General features: G+C 39.7%; 1 protein-coding gene across 1 annotated transcript; it reads right to left on the bottom strand.

Annotated features, from left to right (window-relative positions):
- Positions 1 to 460: 460 nt before the first annotated feature.
- Positions 461 to 12424, bottom strand: zdhhc7 (zDHHC palmitoyltransferase 7). Its single transcript, XM_029498978.1, has 7 exons — positions 12292 to 12424; positions 7064 to 7409; positions 5912 to 6036; positions 5654 to 5750; positions 5175 to 5256; positions 4238 to 4368; positions 461 to 3928 (listed from the first exon to the last, which is right to left on the bottom strand). The coding sequence occupies exons 2-7, from the start codon at positions 7406 to 7408 to the stop codon at positions 3746 to 3748; spliced, it is 963 nt and encodes a 320-aa protein (XP_029354838.1). The 5' UTR covers position 7409; positions 12292 to 12424; the 3' UTR covers positions 461 to 3745.
- Positions 12425 to 20607: the final 8183 nt, after the last annotated feature.

Below are 20607 nucleotides of genomic sequence, written 5' to 3' on the forward strand. Positions count from 1 at the left end.
TCCCAGTTTGTGGTTAATAAAGTAAATCCATGAATCAGTCAAGCAACAAATACTACACTACTATAATGTGTCAGTGTTAAATTTGTTACCCGTTTATGAGTTTCTGATTGATTTCCTGCTGTCTCCTGTCATTTGACTGACAATTAGACTTTTCCAAAAAAGGTGGTAACCCACTGATTCTGCGCACATCGCATTTAATCTAATTTTTTTTTTACTCTATGCCATAGCTGCAAATTTCTCCAGTTTACCAATTTCAATTAATGTCCAATTGGGGCTATCACAATTTCAAGGAAAAGGGTGAAACCATTTATGATAAGGATTTATGAAACTGACATCTTTCCTGACTGGCTTCGAGCAGTTGTGCAGCATGTTAGCAACAACCCTGTCAACATAAATAATATAGTAGTAATAGTAATTGTGTGGTACAAACCATCAAACATAATTAATTACTTTAATTTAATCAAGTTTATTATGCAAAAGAATGACATTAAAGGTAGAAGACATTATAAGATAATGACACATTAAAAAAAACTTGAGTAAAACATTCCATTTATATATTGTTAATAGTAATTTTTATACTTTGTTTATAAAGCTGAAGGACTTCTGTTGTGTTGAAACATTGGAAGAGTAGTAAATAGAAATCTTTCTCAACTTTTCATGACAATGTTAATGGTCAATCTGTGACCAAATAAATATTCTTCCTGTTTAGAATCAGTATTATACATCACAAAATGTTTTTTATCCTAGAACTTCTGCACAAATCCCTAACTAGTGTGAGAAAAACCTCTCTGACAGAGTAGTGTCATGTTTGTTTACTGTTTTGAACATCATACACTTTCCTCCCAATAGTGATTGTTTTGTTTTTCTTGATAATACAGCAGAAAGTGGAGAAAGGCTCGAAATACATTTGCAGACATAGATGGGGAAAAAAAAATATAAAAATAAAAATCATTGTTCAATTCTATTGCTGAACATAAAACCACATACTCTGTGACAGATTCCCAGTTCATGACAATATGCATCTGAATTTGGTTATGAAACAGAACAATTCTATCGTGACATCAACTGATCTTCGTCAAGTATCTATTAACCGTCCAACACAGAATATTTGTCAATCCACAATTAGCTCTGATGTACTTCTACTTCCTACAAATGCAATTCATCAGGTTTAGCAGTATATTAATACAACATTATCTCAAGTCTTGTTTCTGATAATTACTTACCTTCTAAATTTATATTTGATAGATTCAAGGCCTTGCAACTATTTTTAATAACTCCTACTACTTGTGCGTCTGCAAAACTAAACTGTATGAATGTCCCTGTTGCCTTACAATACAATCATATTCGTATGTCATATGTCATTGATTTTTATGAACATGCCCTGTGTTTGGCTAAATTTGACTTACTTTCACTTCACTACTCATTCATTAAATGGTACATTGAGCATGTTGGGATAAGAGACTTGCTGAATGAACCAACAATCAACCATAAATAAAGAGAATGTAGGTCATTGTCAGAATGAGAGTAATTTTAACCCCAACACTTAACCAGAAAACTGTTGCTGAGGTGATGCAGTTGAGCAGAATAAAATGACAAATATGAGACCAGCATTAATAAAAATCCCCTGATATCAGTTAGCCTTCATCACTGTGTCCCTTAATTCCAAAATAGACAGGTTTTACATTCTATTGACAGCATGTGTCTTAAAATATCATAACCACAGAGTGTCAAATATTGTGTAGTGTAAACAGTGGAGTTCCTTCTCCTGACAACCACAGATGAGAACAAACAGCATTATATTGTCAAACACGCCACAAAAATGAGACTTTGAGAATCTAGATTTGACGACACTTCGACAATACTAGCCTGTCAGTCAGGACTTGACTTTAAATCTTGATATCTAGATTCAAAAAGCCCATTCTTTCAGTGCAAACAGGCCCATTACCAATGGAGATTAAAAAAAGAGACATAATTGTCACAAAGTGAGATAACACTTTCATAAATATGGCAATTGTCTTTCAGATAAATTCACTTGACGGAATGATTTTAAAGGCATGGATAAGTGTTCTAATAACACCAGGAAGGTATCTGCTACTGTGCTGCCACTGGATATTACAGGCCTGATATATTGGGAGTGAAGTAGGGTAAGGCCTCACAAGCATCTGCTGAGCTCCCCGAGACTTTGTTCAGTATTAAAGCTTGTATAATGAGTGCAGTACCTCAGCCTCTTTTCAGCAAAGCAGTTTCTTTGTAAGTCTAAAGGCTGGCTGCACAACAGAGCTTGGTTCTGCAGATCACAATGAGCTCACAATGAGCCAGAGGAGGTTGCACTGGTATTTTAAATTCTCCTTTCAAAGCAGATACCAAGTTGCACCACTCGGTGGCCAAGTAACATGCAAAGCCACTATGGCTGAGACTTGGTTCTCTGTCAGGGGGTTTTTCTAAGGTTGTTTTGCAGGGTTTAAATGATATGAATTCTTATCCAACTGGTCTTGCACATGGATTCCTCCTAGACTCTGAAGTAGCCACTGGTTTTCCATGTAGAAAAAAAATATGTCCAGTAAAATTCAAAATTAATATCATTCCATCTTCTCAGCAGCTTTAGTTGCTCAACCTGAATGCCTTCATAAAAACACAGGGAGGCTTATCAGTGGTGGGTCACTGGTTGGTTGTAAAGAATGAGCTCTGGAGCAGTATGTAGGAATGTTGAAACAGCAAATTTATGAATACATACATAGACAATTAGAAAAATGTTTTCCCCAAATGATGATGGAGCATAAAAGCAGTAATCTCCCTTGAGTCATCATGGTCAATTATTGAGGAGTGATTACTGTGATGAAAATTTAAGAAGATTCAGCAATTTTCTTCAAAAAGAAATAAAATTTCATACTGGCTTGAGTAACCTAAAGAGGGAACAACTTCAGCCCAAGGCAGGAAAACACGACAGAGATGAACAGAAAGGAAAAGCCACTCAGTCCTCTTCAATAAGAATGAGAGTTGTGTTCACAGTGGCCTTTTCATTCATTTAAACATGGTGAAATGCTCATTATCTGGCTGAGATGCTGGCTGATTGAACCGTCATGCATGCAAATCAAGGCAGCACAGTTCCATTTCTGATGTCCACTGTGCTCCGTACACACTTTTTGTCAACTGCCATGTAAGTAGTAAGTAGTTCTTGTCCTTGACTGCGATTACCTCTTCATCCAGCAGAACAGTTTCAAGCATTTCCCCATTTAGACTCACGACTCTGGGTCCAGCGGTTAGATAAAGATATATTTGCTGAGCTCCCTTAAAAAAAAAATTAAATGCCAATCTTGAATCTCACGTGTGTAACCGAAAAAACAAACTGCTGAAGTTGTGTATTGAAGGTGCGTAAATTGAGTTTAAACAGCACCCAAGATGATCTCAACGAATTAACAACTCATCTGAGTTACATACTGCATGCTTTGCCTGAAAACACAAACAAACCAAAAAGCTGCTCATGTTGAAAACAATATTCCCGATGTTCAGCATACTCGTGCAGACCAAAGGTATTGGGTCTACGTTTAGAGTGACAATACAAACTTTCATTGGTGGTTGATTGATGCACTGGGGTCCCACTGGAACAGCCAGTCTCCTCGTCACTCATACATGAAAGACAGGCTCAGGGAGCAGAGGTGCATCATCCCCGGCCGAGGTGATCATACAAGAAATCTTGCTTTAGAGTTGGTCAAGCGTTGGTGAACTGCAACCGTCTTCCCTGTTCTCAGACAGAAAACTCAGATCCACCACGGCGACCTTGGGTTAACAGCAACAGGCGACGCAGACGCAGGCCCGTGAATGGATTGCACCATAGCAGCGAGGGAGGACCCCCAAAAACAGCTTTCATTCCATCCCATCTCATCCGACGCTCCCATGTGGGCTTCTCATTTTTAAGACGTTCGATCTCCTGCAAGATATTTAAACCCCTCTGTAAATGAAAGATTCTTCATTAAGCTACCTGAATGCTTTGAATGATTAGCTAGGTAAGACACACAAGTAGATTAAAATCTGAAAAATCTGAGTGACAAATCTGACCAAAAATACAAATTTTTATCATATTGATAAATATTTGAAAGAAATTTCTCAACAAGCTCAAAAACATTAACTATGGCAGAGGTTCTCTCTTCCATTCCTTCCTAGAAACCCTCATGTTAGATAGATTGATCTTGGCTCACAAACACAAATGGAACCAAGCTTCTGGGTTGCGGTTACTCACCGTCTCATCATTGCAGATGGAGTGGATCTGCGTACCAAACATTACAGCTGTGAACGTGAGAAAGAGGATGGCCTCAAGACAGAGAAAGATCAGCAGCAGCACAGACACCCCTGGCGAAAAGTCACTGCACTCTGGTCAAGGGAGGAAGAAAGTTTTGGTTTATTTTTGCTGAACTGGAATATTACATGAAACATTGGATAAATGAACAGTGCATCAAGAACAAGAGGACGTTTTCCAAAGGTTCACATTCCTTCCCTTTCAGTTTCTCAAAAGTACACAGGTTGCATACTTCTAAGAAAGGCTATTGTTGTCCCATGTTGAGTTTGAGCTCAATAAAGTGAGCTGATAATCCTGAGTATATCCTCCATTTTTCTCTTACTGATGCTGGAATCCTGTACCTGACACAAACATAGGACCAGATGTGAACAGCATCTGTGATGTGTTCGAACAAAAACTGATCAATTCTGAAAAGCAGGAAAACTGCCCTACGTACAGAAAAAGGAATGAGCTCTGTGAGTGATCTTAACGCTACTTGGCACCCTGGTCACAATTCCTTCAGATCTTGGTGAACAAATCAATGGGAAAAAAAACTCTTTCAGCAGGGCATTTAGTCAGTATGTCCTGTAGAGGGTAGAAGAAGTTGATGTCGAGAAATTGAAATATTATCTCTGTTTTCTGGTTCATCCCAATTGAGACCAAAATGGGGAGGAGAAAAGATCATTAGCAGCTCTGCTGTGAGTTTGCTGCATCACCCCAATGACCTGTGGTGAGCAGCTCTTCACACAACTAGACAACGATTTATTTCTACCCCCACAATCAGCTCTGACTGTCTCTTCAAATCTCTTAACAGCTTCATTTAGTTAAAAATAATTGTGTTTGTAGCACTACTCACTATCTGTTAACACAAACTAAATGTCACGAGACAGACTGGCCTCACCGTTCCACTGGACTTTAATACAGGTGAAGAAGTGCATTCCACTGAGGCCCAGGGCGTGGGCAGAAATCAAGGCTATGTACATCTGTAAAGAGGAAAAAAGGACAAAGGAGAAAAAAGCCACTGGGTTTTGATTTCATATACTGTGTTGTTGCAGCCTTTTAGTTTTAGGTAATAGATGCTTGTTTTTCTTCCATTGGTGACTTATTATACGTCTGGGAGCCTGAAAAGTGGGCAAACTAAATGTAATCACATAAGTGATCTTGTACAGCTTTATGTTTCTGCTGGAAAAAAGTTGCAGTCAGCACATGAGTCTACGAAAAAAGTGCTGACGTCGTCAGGAGAGTCACAGATGGCTATTTCATGCAGACCCAAGAGTGCTGTGCAAAACATTTCTGCTAAGAAACTCACTTGGATATTTTATCATGGAAAAGAAGTGAGTGAAATTATTTTAAATTGGACTTTGGTGACTCTGTACTTACGGTGAAAAGAACAAAGTATCTCTGATTCTTTTCTCCTACACAGTTATTGACCCAAGGACAGTGGTGATCCATCTTCCGGATGCATCTTTTACAAATACTGCAGACAAGAGAGATGTTGATCATGCTGTCATCTACTAAACCACCCTGGTTCAAACAAGAATATTAAAAGCTTTGAGGATTTATTTTTTCACACACGCTGTAGCTGTTGGATGACATTTCACAGTTTAATTTTATGCAAAATTGGACAGTTTTACAGACCTGCAGTGGTGTGCCCTCTCAGGCTTGATACTGCAGCACTTTGGGCACTTGTAGATGACCTCACCGGGCTTAAGCTGCAAGCTTTCCATGTACTCCTTGGTTGCGTTGCCCTTTGGAACTGCACCCTGAGACAGAACGTCAAAGACAAACGTCGGTTACAAATAATGCATTGCACCCTCAGCTTAGAAAAGTCAAGCTGCGTCTTTGTGTGCGTAGCAGTTTAACAAGTCTTTATTTCTTCTAGGTTTGTGACACTCAAAAGACACACACTCTCAACAATAACCACAGGCCTTTAGGAATGAAGTAGGACTACACGTTTGATTTTAACTATAATTGCAAAACACACTGACACTACTGGTATTTTTTGTAGCTTGTCACAATGCAGCAGATGATATGTCTTAACTAAAGCATTGCTCTTCCCTAAGAAAATCAAAATAGCCAAAACTGCCTCTTAAATGAAACAGAGTTAAACGTAAGACTTTAGAAGTTCACTTGAAACCCTAGTTTGACAGACTACTACACAACCTTGTGTGTTCTATTTTGAGGTGTTAAATGGAACAATTGTCAACGCTGGGCTGTTGGGCTACAAAGCACCAGCGGAGCTGTCGGCAGACATCTAATTTCCCTGACTAAATCTTGCAGCAGCAGCACTAACAGAATTCAACCTACAACTGCCTGTAGCTTGAACTGACTAAATGCACCAAGACAAGTCACAAACTATCAGTAACAACACAGAATAACACTTTTGACTTATCACACAAGTAAAAACCTTAGAGTTGTTAAGTATAAAAATATTTCTGACCCTTATTTAGAAGGCCAATGGCTTTCTTCTGGAAGTTTTAAGGGGAATAATTGGGAGAAATTTTTAAATACGGTGAACAGGTTACCAAATGAAATTATTGCGTTTTTGTTGACTGTTCTACACAGTGTGCCCTCTTACTTTTGTCCCTCAGCTTGGTGGTCCAGATTACATTAGTGACTGACTTCCAGTTTTCTGTGGATCCTTATTGTGCTGCAACAAGCGCTGCTAATAAGTCCAAAAATAGATATCAATAAATAAAGTAGCTTCTCACTCTATTGAGGTTATTGTTTTGAAAACACAAGAGCTGTGCCCTCAAGTTTACCCAGTCTTACTCTGTTTAAGATCCTTACCGGGTCAGTCAACATGGTGCGCAGATGTGAGGCCAGTGCAAGCACAGCAAGAGAATTGAAGGTGGCCCCATTCAGTAGAGAGTACCAGAAGCTCTTGGCAGGCAGCAACATGACAAAGTTCACCACAAATTCAGCATACAGCACCAGGAACCAGGTCATGGTTGCACACACCATACCACAACTGTCCTGGATGAACCACAGTGTGCGATTTCCCGCAGTGTGGCCCGCATGGGAACTTCCAACCATCACTCCAGCTGCCAGGCTCCCTGTCTCAACATCTGGACCTGCCGACAGCAGCGGGTGGTGCTGCTCCATGTCTCGCAGTCGGTGATTTGAAGACTGCATCCTGCCATTGGGAAGGGAGGGGGAGTTGACAAACTGAGTTTAGGGTTTCTCTCTCCTACTGTACATGCAGAACATTTCTCCAAAAGTACACAAATTTAACAATGTATGAATAAATAAATAAATAAATACACGCAAATAAGAAGCAGCATTTTGTACAAAGCACAGAATTATTGTAAAATGGCCTGAAATAAAATTTGCAACTGAGATAGAAAAGATTGCAAATATTAAATCACATAAAATTAAAACAAGGATGGATTCTAAACTTTTCAGAACAAATCCATCGGAAAATGGCCTTCCTTGCATTCCCCCACAACTAGTGGAGCAAAGACAAACAAAGATGGTTCAACCTTGGACACAAATCTTATATTTTCAGCACCCTTTGACTCATGCAACTTTTATTGTAGGCAACATGAGTCATTGGAGGTTTCATATCAAGGTCACAAGAGAACCTTCAGGACCGGCTCAAGAGACGATGTCTGCAGCTTCAAGATAAATCGATGACCGCCCCGTCTCTTTAGGAAACTGATCCTGCAGCTGCGGTACATGTGTAGGAGGAATACAGGCTAATAATAACCTGTAGACCCAGTTACCTGCCGATGGTGGGCTTTACTGTGATGCTGAGGGAAAGGAAACCCATAAAACAAGGCTCAACACACTGAATAATCTGTGATTTTATCTTTCTTTCATGTAAGAAAAGTGAAGGAGTATTTTAAATGCCATCCTTGCTTATGTATGCAAAACATTTATCCTTCAAGACTACAAAAATGATATTCAACTTTACTACAGTTCAGTACATCTACAAATTTAAGATGTCCATTTTTTTCAAGCATTTAAGTGAATAGATGACTTGTGAAAATGTAATTGCTTGAGTGCAAGTGGTTTGTCTTTGTACGCATGTTAGCCCTGCGATAGCCTGCTGACCTGTAGCCCTTGCCCATTGTGGGCTTGAATTGGCTCCAGCACCCTGACGACCCTGATGTATAAGCCATATAGATAATGGATGGGCGTATCTTTATTCCTGTCACCTTATACAGAAAAGAGTTGTTGAAAAGTCATGTTGAACTCAGTTTACACTTTATCAGCGTTACACTGCGTAATCATTAGAAAGGAACAAAGCTGACCCGTGATAGAGGTTCCCATTGGATTTCTCGATGTGGTGTTCTAGTAGACTGATGTGGTGCTTTGAAGCTAATTGCTTTGTTTTGGTCAGCATTTAAATCAAATGAGACATCTCCAGTGAATGGGTGGTGCCAGTTAAAGCTGTCAGTCTTTGCACGACAAGCCGAACACACTGCTTTCTAAACACCACATTGCTGTTTGTCTCAGCTTACATCTAAAGACTTTCCATGTCAGTGAGTGTCACTGAAATTGCTTACAATACTGAAATGCCAGAGGGGTCGAGATTGGTTCTGGACTGTTTAGCTGAAACCCCAAACCAGAGAAGATGTCTTGCTGCATCTTGATTTCATGGTAACTGGTTTACAGTAATGGACTCTACAAAAAAGGTCCCCTGCTCAATAAACATATGAGTCTGGTTATGCAATTGTCAACTCAGAGAAGCATGCAGAAAACCACAATATGATTGTGGTGGTAGATGTCACATCAGTGGAAACTGTCCAAAGAAATGTCATTTTTGTATTTTTCAACCTATAATACTGACTTTAAATTGGTAACATAAATGATATGAGACAGGAAAATGCCTTTGAACTTACATGAAGTGAAATAGAGATGAGTAACAATAGCCTACAAGAAATACAAAGAGCAATTCTTTTTTTTTCAAATAGTAAGTAATATCAATTGCTTATTTTTGACTGAATTTGGTTTAAATTTGCACCAAACATTCAACAAATATAAAAGTTAATTTACAACATATGTTCATCTAAATAGCAGATAGCAAATGTGATTCACAATATTTGATAATAAATATTTTTATAATAAATATCTCTAAATATTTCTTTTCTTCCAATAAAATTCTCATTACATGCGTAATACTGGGACAGTTCTATAATACTACAGATGAGCTGAAAGGTACTTGGACTGTATATTTTCCCCAAAAGGCTAAATCTAATTCCATTCAAACATTTTTATTTAAAAGTGCTACATTGCATATACAGCGCTGGTGGCATGGCTTAAATTATACCATAGTTCAACTTGACTATTGGTTTATTAGTCAGTTACATCCTGTCACATATCCGAACACACTCTGACATGAACTTAGACACAAGATGTGCATTATAGTATGCATTAATGAGCACAGTCAACTTCCTTAGAAAAAAACGAGAAAGTTTTACATTTGTCTACATCTTAAAATCAATGCTGGAGGGCTAGTGTTAAAGCATGTTGTAATGACAGTGACAATGGGAAATATTGGAGACAAGAGGTTCAAGCTCAATCAGTAAAATCTACTCGAGTTGTGTGATAAATAGCTCCTGGCACATGCATGAGCACACAGACAGTTTTACATGTGTCAAGATGAAGTAATGTTGACGTTTAATATTTGCAAAGCTGATGCCAGTGGAACCGTAGACGCTGAGGAGAAATTCTGAAAAAGGCTAGCAAGCATTTTTTGACAAGTACAAAAGCCCATTGCCTTATGACTATTATGATGAAACATGACTATTACATAAAATGGCAAGAGTTACTTTAGTACTGTGAAGAGAAATGTGACCTAAATGGCACAATGAATTTTCAAGAAGCTTCATGCGGAATTGTCAATGTATACACCAGTGTACATTTGACTTATAAACAGTTGTGATTAACATCAGCAGTGATTCATATCATGCTTTTCTGTTAAGCATAACAAAACAAAAAAAATGCCCTTGGCTAGTTTAAGGCATATTGATTTCTCTAAGGTCAATAAAAAGGAGGTCCATTAAAGCCACACCAGCTGCTTGTCCAGCTGTCTGCCCTTCCCAGTCAGAGGGCACATCACAGAAGACACTGCTCCCTCTCTCCCCCAACTCTCTGACATAAGCAACCAGCCATCACCTCAGTGTCATGCTGCATAAATCACTGCTGGGTCATGAGAAAGCACATGCAAAGTAATACAAAGGGCTTGCATGTATTAAACTTAGAGGACACTATAGGTAAAAAATACCTACTGAAAGAATTGGGTTTTGATTTATCAAGGAGTTTTATGTTTAACTATTACATCTTCAACTTGTCACTGAGGTTCATAGCCAACAGAGTTTAATTCTTCCTGAAATCAGAAGGAATCATAAATAAAACCAGCTGTGGGTTGGAATATTGACACAACTTAATAAATCATGATGGAAGCTAGTGGGAAAATATGTTACAAGCAGAAAAAAAACATGGTCCGTTACTTTTATGATTTATCTTGACACATGTAAGACCTTCTAATATCCTGCAAAAAGAATTCAACCACAATGTCCTGAACCAAATAAAAATCTTTAATAAAAATTAAATACCACAGGCAAAGCTCCTCCAGCTCCCAAATGAAAGAGGCATTTGTCTCACACTCAAGACATTAAACTCTGATTTCTGCTATTCCTGAATTGTTTCACATTTCTGGTCACTAATGAGAGCCTGAGACTTGAGAAAACATAATTTAGCATTTAAGATTGTATGTGTGTTTTTAGACGACCAAAAAAAAAAAAAAATTTTTCAAGAAATTCAGTGTAATGTCATTAATTCATTAATTGGACTGTAAATGACTTTTCAAATAGGATCATTGTTGGCAGAATGTTAAAACAGGAATGCTGCTTTTCCAGCTTTTGCATGAGAAGTTAAACAAGGAAAGCTGCCTTCTCTCTTTGCTCTATCAACAACGTGGAAACAAACACAAAGTCAGGTGAATCCTACTAATAGGTTTCCTCTTCACAATAGCATGCTGTGATGTATACCTCCTGGATCAGGATTAAGGAAGAAATACATATGTGGGTGCGCCACTTGAGGAAAAACATACAAAAACATTTCTGCTAAATAAAACTTCACTTGAATGAAACATCAGTGACCACAAAAAACAATAAATATTTGACCCCCTCATAAACTACACAGTTGAACAGCAGCACTGACCAGATGGTGTTACAGACTGTATGCACCTGGTTTCTGGCTGGGTGAAGGACTGAATGACTGTGTGGTGATCAGGATTTTGGTGCTTTTTCACTCCAAAGAAACACACCCATCATGTCCTCTATTCATAGTAATGTGGTGACAATGCAACTTCTGCCAATAGTTTGTGGTGTAATCATGGACCCCCCCCACACACACACACCCGACCGTGACTGACTTAACTCCGGAGGTGCTGAATCAGTCCTTACATTAGTGTTTGTTGTTGTGATCACTTTGGTGTTGAAGGTGTGTGTTTGCTAACCACCTAACTACGACAGTAACCCTTGACATGTAAGGAGCATTGAGATATTATGTTCCAACAAACAATCACACCGGTCAACGTCAAAATCCTGGCAGACTAATGTGACAAGCCTGGAAATCATACTGACAATTTTATTACTGAGATTATAAAGTTCAAAAGCGGTCTAACCTTGAATCCAGACGGACGGATCACAAACTGAAGCACCTAGAAAGATTAGTTATCGAGGTGTGACCGAGATTAGAGCCCATCCTCACACCGCCTGTAAATCACCAGCTCCTCATCCATCATCCGCCATCGGTGGAAACCGCTGTTGTTCTCTGTCCGGCCCCGCTGTGTGAGCACCGACCCGGGTCTCCCCGCCTGGCCGTAAAGGTCGTGACTGAAACCGAGGGGCTAACCGGACACTTCACACGCAGCTGGACGGGCTGCCGGAGCGCGCTTGCTAACCAGCCGACGGAAGCTAACGCCAGCTAGCCAGCCTGCTAAACGGTGTGCGCGAGCGGTGGCTGGAAAAAGCGGGAACCTCCAGAGCGACAGCCGAAGCACTGACCTTAATATTTCCAATCCTTTATCTTGGGGCCGTCTTCGTAAAACATTGTAATGTCCCCTTTAGGCTCAAGGTCCTGCTCCAACGCAGCCGTACCCGCAGCAGCGGAGCCAGCAACACATCGCTCCAACAGTCAGCCTCCAGTAACGAAGGAGCTTCCGGGGTCCGCTTCGGGTGTCTTCGGCAACTTCCGTTAGCCGACGAAGCACGACTCGGTTAAACAGCTCCACCTGGTGGATTATTGTAGTTTTACAGACACAGACACAAACACGCACACACACACAAAGACAAAAAATTCAGTGAATGACACTCAGGTGTCTTCGGGGAACTGTTCTGTATTGAAAGGCTGCAGTTTGATGTCAAAGTTGATAATTAATGCAATTAATGCAGCACCTAATTTTGAATCGGTGTGATTGACATCACAATTTCTGAAGCCACATTGGTAAAAACGGCACCTCTCTGTCTATTTGTCTTACTTAAAAACAATACATGCCCAAAACGTTGTTAGAGAGTCGATATTGACAAAGAAGAGGAAAAGATGGCATTTGTCTAAAAGAGCAGTTACATACATCAGAATCAGAAATACTTCATCAGTCCACAGGTTTGTTTCAGGTGCTCCAACATTGTAATAGAAATATGTACATACTTAAGATTTATTATATAGATAAAATAATTGCTGAAGTACAACATAAAAGATCAATTTAAATTGATGGGCTTATGAGTAAGCAAGATTAAGTGGAAATATTAAAATATAAATAGTGCAGTGGGTACCAATAACAGGAATGACTTCCTGTGGTGCTCACTGGTGCATTTTGGTGGGAATGTTATGGGACTGTATCTGTAAATCTACAGAGGTTTGTAGATTATATGCAGGCAGGAGTCTACTGTGTATACACGTGAATGGATGTCTACTTATCCTAAAAGTCACAAATCCATCGTAACTGTCCCCAACATCATTGAATGAATCATTTAGAATAATTTCTACAGAAAATGTTAAATTTATCCCTATGTTAAAGTTTCTGTATATATTTTTCTATGTTCTATTTTCTTTTTCAACAACGTTCCTTTTACGATGAATAATACGAAGAATACAATGATTTTAATTACTTGCAGGTAATGATTGTTATTGGGTTAATTTCATATCAGTTTGTTCTTGCCACAACCTTGAGAGTCAGGTAAAGAAAGTGAATGCATATTTAACAGTCCTTTGGTTTGCCTGACCTGAACCCAGTCTCTCTCAAAAGCATAACTGTGAACTTCCCAAAAAATCCATGCGTGCTAAATTTAGTAAAGCAGAGAGGCTGCTATTTTCCTCTCCATGAGGCTTTCAAGTGAGACCCACTGAATGATGTCACGACAGCTGAAAAAAACAAAAAACAAGGCAAACACAGTCTGACTCAGCACAATACCAAGCTCGACCAGAGTATGGATTCTTGTTGTCACTTTGAGGCAGATCCCCACTTGTAGCAAGCAGCATGTCCCCAGCAGGGAGCAGCAGGACCCTCCTAGTGGCTGTCTCTGCCCTCACATGTCTCCCAAGAGTGGATTATAAGGCCAAGACAAAGCAGCTTGACCCTTCCATGCCCTGTGTCTGCAGCTGCGCAGTGAAAGCTCAGGGCTTCTCCCCTCTCCTTTTCTGGTTCAGAGCCAATATCAGCGATCTGTTTTAGATGGAGGGAGGGAAAAAATACCCAGAAATCCTCTAAAGCAGCTTAAAGGCTGAATCAGGGGACTGAAGCCTTTTCCATTTCCAGATCCTCTTCTCTCTCTCTCTCTCTCTCTCCATTATAGCTAGATGAACATCTGATTCACTGCCAACAGAGCAACCACCATGCAAACTCTGCTGTATGCTCCTAAAGGCCAGGTCCAAGACATCCACACCCCCCTAAACATTTTCTGTTTGGATGAACCAGAATAGGCAGCAAAGGCTGGAAATAGTATCACATAGTATCGCAGGTTACTTGATTTTAACTCTTGATGTAATCAGGAGTCCTGTATCCGATTAAATAATGAATGCCAAGTGCTCATGTAACAAATAAAATCTCAGACCAAGGGGCCTTGGTTCCCATGTGCATTATTACCCCCCCCCTCCACGCACCAGTCTTTGTTGACATGCTGGGTTTTTGAGTGAAATGAATTGAAGCAATGTGGAGTGGAGAGCAGAGTGGTTTGGAGCGAATATGTGATGCGACTCTAACAGGCCCCCTTGTCAGAGTGTGTCTGTGTACATGTTGGTGCAGGAATGAAAAAGAAATGGTAAGAAAGACGCAGGGCTTTGCCTAAATCAGAGGGGATGAGAGAAAATAGATTTGGAGAATGAGAAAGAAAAACACAAGCAAAGAAATGTGAAAATATGGAAAGTCTATAGCACGATGATTCAACCTGTGACCAGCGTTTGCATTTTTAAACCTATCTGGTGATGGAAGCTGCTTCATTTGTTTGGCCTGGAAGCAAAGCCACCGCCGAGCATCCTCAGATAAAGATAAATGATGCATTTAGATGTTGTGGGTGTTTAAAGAACGTGTCAGCTTAGCATCAGATATTAACTCCTCAGAAATCCATTTAATCTTCACATGATTGTGAATGAACATTGTGTATTGTGTGGCATTCATGTGATTCATGCAGGATAGTCAAAGTGAAAGCAATTAAAAGTTGGCTGATACATATAAGTAAAGTAAATTATAACCAAAGGGGTAACATGGCGGCTAGCGCTGTTTCCCAACAACAAGAAGGTCATGGGTTCGATTCCCAGGCTTGGGGTCTTTCTGTGTGCTGTGAGTTGGGATTGGCTCCAGCAGCCCCTGGACACGAATAACTTGCAGAAGATAAATGAACACTGCTGAAGGAAAATGATCAAGGTTTTGATAAATCTGCTTATTTGCTTTCTTGGTAAAGGTTAAGAAAGAAGGTTGATATCACTTCAATGACTGCGTCTGTGAACATAAAACACCACCTGCATCCAGTTAGTTTAGTTTAAACCAAAAAATGTAACAAATGAACACACTGGATCTTTAATTCTTTAATTCTCAAGGAGAAGTGTAAAAACAACACAATGTGGTGTTACATTGAGTGCGAGATTATATCTTGAGTGGGAGAAGGTCAAGGGACCCTGTAGTCTTGATACAGTGTGTTAATTAGTGAGCTTTTGAGGATGTTGCTGTTTGGCAGATTTTGTTATCGTCAGGAAAACTGTTTCCCCGTTCCCCCTTTGTACTAAAGCTGCCTGGCTATAGCTTTATTATTAAATTAGCAGATAGATTCAGATTAAAGGTGAATAAAATGTCAAACTGTCAACCAGGCCAGGGCAGCGTTGAGCCATTAGGAGCAGTGTTTTGAGACGTATTACTTAATGAAATGTTTCATTAAAGAAAATGGAAAAGGCTTTAATCATTCTTAAATAGAGAGGTACCTCGGGAGAAACGGCCCTGATATTTTGCATTGTTTTATCTGCCTTAGAGAGGAAGAGATGGAGAGGAGGAAGATGAAAAGAGATGGGAATTGTTGCAGTTGGGTGACAAATATGATTAGTGCATGGAGCCATAAGATGTATGTGCAGAGTTAAAGGAAATTCCAATAGTGAGTAGATAGCACACATGATTTCTGACAGTTCCTGAACAAAAGCTGTTCATTGTAGGTGCAAGTGAATCCATTAATGTGTCAGATGAATCAGGATAACTGGAATAAAACCATCAGTTTGAGCATGAAGATTAATTGTTGTCATCTTCATCTTCTATTTATACAAATACAGATTGCATTATACAGCATTTATGAATCTGCATAATATACACTTGTCAATGTCATTGAGTTCAAACATTACATGACCTCATGGCTTTAATTCTGTTAAGGCAGTGGGGTGACTGCACTCAGCCATCTGTCTTTACTCTGTGAAGAGCCAAGAGAAATGTATGCATTCCCTTTCAGGTCTATTAACATAAACTGAGAGTTGTTGAACTGGCAGAAAAAAATCACTGAGTACTTAAGTTTGGACCTTTTGGACACTGATCCACAGTGGCATCAAGGACCACACAGATCCTGGCCATGATTGAAATGGTGTCTATCCTGCTAAAGCTTATCTCCACCGCATCCACCTTCGCCTTGTCGACCCACAAATCCAACCCAGAAGCCTTTTAGAGGGGATTTTCCAAGGAAGGCAATCTGTTGGCTTTCTAAACGTGCCGGAGCAAAGCAGACAAAGGTTGAGACCTTTTACCCTCAGTTATAGTTGCTCTCAGGGTGAATCTAACAACGTGTCTGGATAGAGTATAATAAGCATTACAACAATGTAACAGAGGGCAGCTCAAGATTGCTAAATGTCCCTATAACTCTCATAGTATATTGTTGTGACAGACATGAAGAGTTTTTTTTTTTTTTTTAAAGGCTGGTGAAGGACGTTTTCATTCAGCACTATTCCCTCCTTTCACTGTAGTCTGTTTTGTCCAGAAAGAGGCAGCTACAATGGAATACATTAAGGCCAAAGAGGAGCCAACTGACAAACAAGTACCTCCTTCACACACACACACACAATGACAAGCTGCCAGGCTGTTTGCTTTAATGTGTTTTTTTTTTGAGACTGTGAAGTGGAGGGAGACAGGAAGCGCGAAGAGTGAGAATGGCATGGGTCTTAGCCTGTTATTCCCCAACCATATTCATTTCTGTCAAACAGCCAGTGGATTCTCTGGAGTTTACCTCGATGTAACAGGATTAGAGCTAAGCCTCCACCCAACGAGGGCCAGGGATCCTTTTGGCTCACCGGCGTCTAGCATGGAGAGTTTACTATATACTGCAACACACTAGAGGCTTACTCCACTCTACTTAAAAAAAAAAAAAAAAAAAGAAGCCATCGTTCCTTTAATCCCAGCCCATTCATTACAAATACTGACTGAGGAGAAGCGGAAACAGAAAACTGGTCAAATACAAACAATCTGAAATCTGAATTCCAGCTAAATGATCACTGACTATGTCTGAGAGTCAGGAAGTATTGCAATATGCAGGGATTGATGATAACTGTGATATTAAAACGGTCTTAAGTGAATTAAATTAAATATAGATTATAACTTCATCTATTTAAATGTTCTGGTTCCTCAGAGCGACAATATTTCCAAACAGAACTAGTAAAATATGATTCCTCAAATTTAGATTCATGTACTACAAATGCTGAGTTACAGAAGTGCAAGATGAATGATTTTGACTTCATATCTGTTGGACAGAAATAAAATGGCTGAGGTTCAGTTTGCTCTCATACACTCACACAGACACACATACCATCCTTCTTAAGTGCTGCATCACATTCTCCACAATCAATACAAAGGCTTTTATGGTAAGCTTAGCTTTCCTTTTCACATGAAGTTGAGATGGAAGCATTTTGTGTGTGTGTGTGTGTGTGTGTGTGTGTGTGAACTGAAGTGAAGGCTGGGTGCAGATCCTCTTCAGTCTGGACCTTGGTTGAGTTGAGGCGTGACTCACTGTTCACCCCTGCTGTGTGCTGTGCTATGTAAGAGACCACAGCGTGGATGAGATAAATCAATAATTCAACAAAGAGAGACTTCCTCTTCCCCTGGTTCTCTGTGTTTCTCGCTCTCTCCCTTGTGCTCTGTCTCTGTTTCTAACTGACTGAATCTTCCTCATACTTCCACAAACAGCCTCCACCTCTGGGCTCCCTCACCCCACTGCCTCTCTGTTAACAGCCCCAAACCACTTAAAACAAGCTGCAACATGCCTCTGAATCGAAGTCTGAAGTCCAGCAAAGTAATCTTGGGCTTTTAGCAGATTTTTTGCTGCACTAGTAACAAGACAAGACGTTTTTTTTTTTTTTTTTTTCCGATCGCGTGTGATTACACAGACACCAGAGATGTTGATACCGTCTGGACACCTTCTCAGTGGATCCTCACATGGATTAGTTCAATAAGTGGTGATTGTAGGAGATGATATTTTGGCCACACAGTAGCTCAGTGGTTTATCATACAAATGGTTCACTACAAGAAAGTCCTGGAGTAAAAACATGCATGTTTGGTTTGACACCAGTGAAGTCTCATTATCTGTTGAACCGGTATGATGTTCCATGTGACCATCTCAAGCAAATGCCAAGAAAATAGAAAACATGCGAAAAGACTTGTATGCTGCCAGTATAATGAAACATCAGAACAAAGGGTGTTTAAACTAAAAGCATTTATTTTTAGGAGTAGCCTTTTACTACTCGGGTTTACTCGGGAGGACACATTTCTGGAACAAATCCACCACGCCCTTTGTTAAATACTGTGAACAGATACATTTCTGTATCTTTGCTAGTAGCAGTCAATCACTGTCGTTAGTCCAAACCTGGTATGTGCCTTATCTGGAAAGCATACGTTAATGTTAGAGGAAAGTGCAGTCAGTGCAGGAGCTTTTTACCGGGATTATCAGGAGGTTATTCAAGATTCCTCTAATGTGTTTGCTCAGGGCATTATTGTGTTTTGAGGGGAAAATATCTTTATGTCTGACCCCTTTTGACCGCTATCTCACAGTGGCAAGTGCAAGCGAGCTCCATTTCCTGCCCATAACCATTGATTCCATATGATGGAAATGGCTGGGAGATGGCGATAGCCTCCATTAAAAGAAGCATTAATGGGCATCATACTGCTAATCCAAGGACATTTAGGAACCTTCTAATCTGGATTATAGTTTATAGATCATTTTATAGCATCAGTTGTCAACCCTCACCCAGATACCAAGCTATTTTCCTCTCGTTCAGATTCCTATTCATCTTAACCTCTGGAATCCCAGGGCTTCTCACTGCTCATCTTTTATTTTAATTCCAAGCTTTTGGGTTGTCATGACATCCCTCAGACAAGAACGTGTCCACTGATTAGCCGTAATATAAAGATGACTGACAGGTCAATTGGAAATGTTGATTATCTTGTTACAGTGGAACTTGGCAGTGGGTGGGAAATGTCAGGCAACAAGTGAAAATGTTGTTCTCAGAGTTGTGTTGGAAAAACGGGCAAGTATAACAAAAGGAATGAGTTTGACTTTGGTCAAATCGTGATGGTGAGGCCGTTGAGTCAGAGTGTCTGTAAAACTGCAGCTCTGTAGGATGTCTGCAGTGGTCAGGACCTACAAAAAGTGTTCCAGGGAAGGTGACAGAGTCGTGGGCTGTCAAGGCTCACTGATGTGTAGGTTGTACTGCGGATCATCCCAGTTTGAGGTATATGTGCCATGATGACCTGCCGCAACATAGTGACCAAATGAAAAGCACCATCACTGTGATTAAAACCAGATATTTCTCTGGGTTTCAGAATTGATTGAATGGGACGGAATAATGCTAGAAAATGCTTTTAAAAAAAAACATTTTTAATTAATCTTTTAAAATCATTCAGAATAATTCATCGTTTGAAATACACCTGAGATCTTCTGATACAGTTCTAATAGCACCAAGAAAAAAAATGGTTCCTGCTGTGCTTGCAAAGGAATTTATCTGATGTTTTGCTTTGTATTTTGGCACTGAGGAAAAGTAGGTGTTTACCTCCAGGCGGTTGGGTAAACCATAGTTTGAATTTCAAATCACCCATAGACAGCTCAATTTTATTTATTTTCTCCATTGTAAAGAGAATAATAACATCTGGATCCTTTCCAAGAGCTTGTTACTCTGCTTTGTGTAACAGCTAACTGCAGAAAAATCACATTGAGTTTTCCATGATGTACTCACTCTGAGAGCAATCAGACTCATCTGCACAGACCAGCTTATCAGCAATCTTATTATAGGACCACAGACAGACAGAGACCGGAGCCAGTTTTACAGAGTAATCCAACAATTGTGCCTCAATGCCGTCAGCACTTTCACATTACGGTGAGCTTAGAAACTAATTGTTTTGAAAATATTTCATTCATAAAGATTGTAATGAGGAAACACGTGGACTATGTAACATTAGAAACCCTGAGTGAACTCATGGTTCAATAAAAAAAAAAACAAACATATATATTTCGGAAAGATACATAAAATTTGAATCCTATGGTTCCATAAGAGCGATCTTCACTTTAAATATAAAACTAGATATTAGCTCTCAAAAAAATGTAATGATTCATGTTCTGCTTCATTGATTTCTCTGTTAACAGCAGCTGATCTGACAGACTAAATATACCGACACCAGAGAGGCTGAGAATGACTTGATGATTTACTGCACCATCAGTGACTGAATACCTTGTAGAGAAATAACTGAGGAGTGCTTGCCAAGAGGTGAGAGGTTGTCATGGAAACATATTCAAAGGAAAGAAAATCAATTTGCCAAGATCTTGACAAAACATCTGACTCAGCCCGGATATTTGTTAACACTCAGCCATCACTGT

This window comes from Echeneis naucrates, chromosome 3, assembly GCF_900963305.1.
Source record: "Echeneis naucrates chromosome 3, fEcheNa1.1, whole genome shotgun sequence".
Classification (NCBI taxonomy): domain Eukaryota; kingdom Metazoa; phylum Chordata; class Actinopteri; order Carangiformes; family Echeneidae; genus Echeneis; species Echeneis naucrates.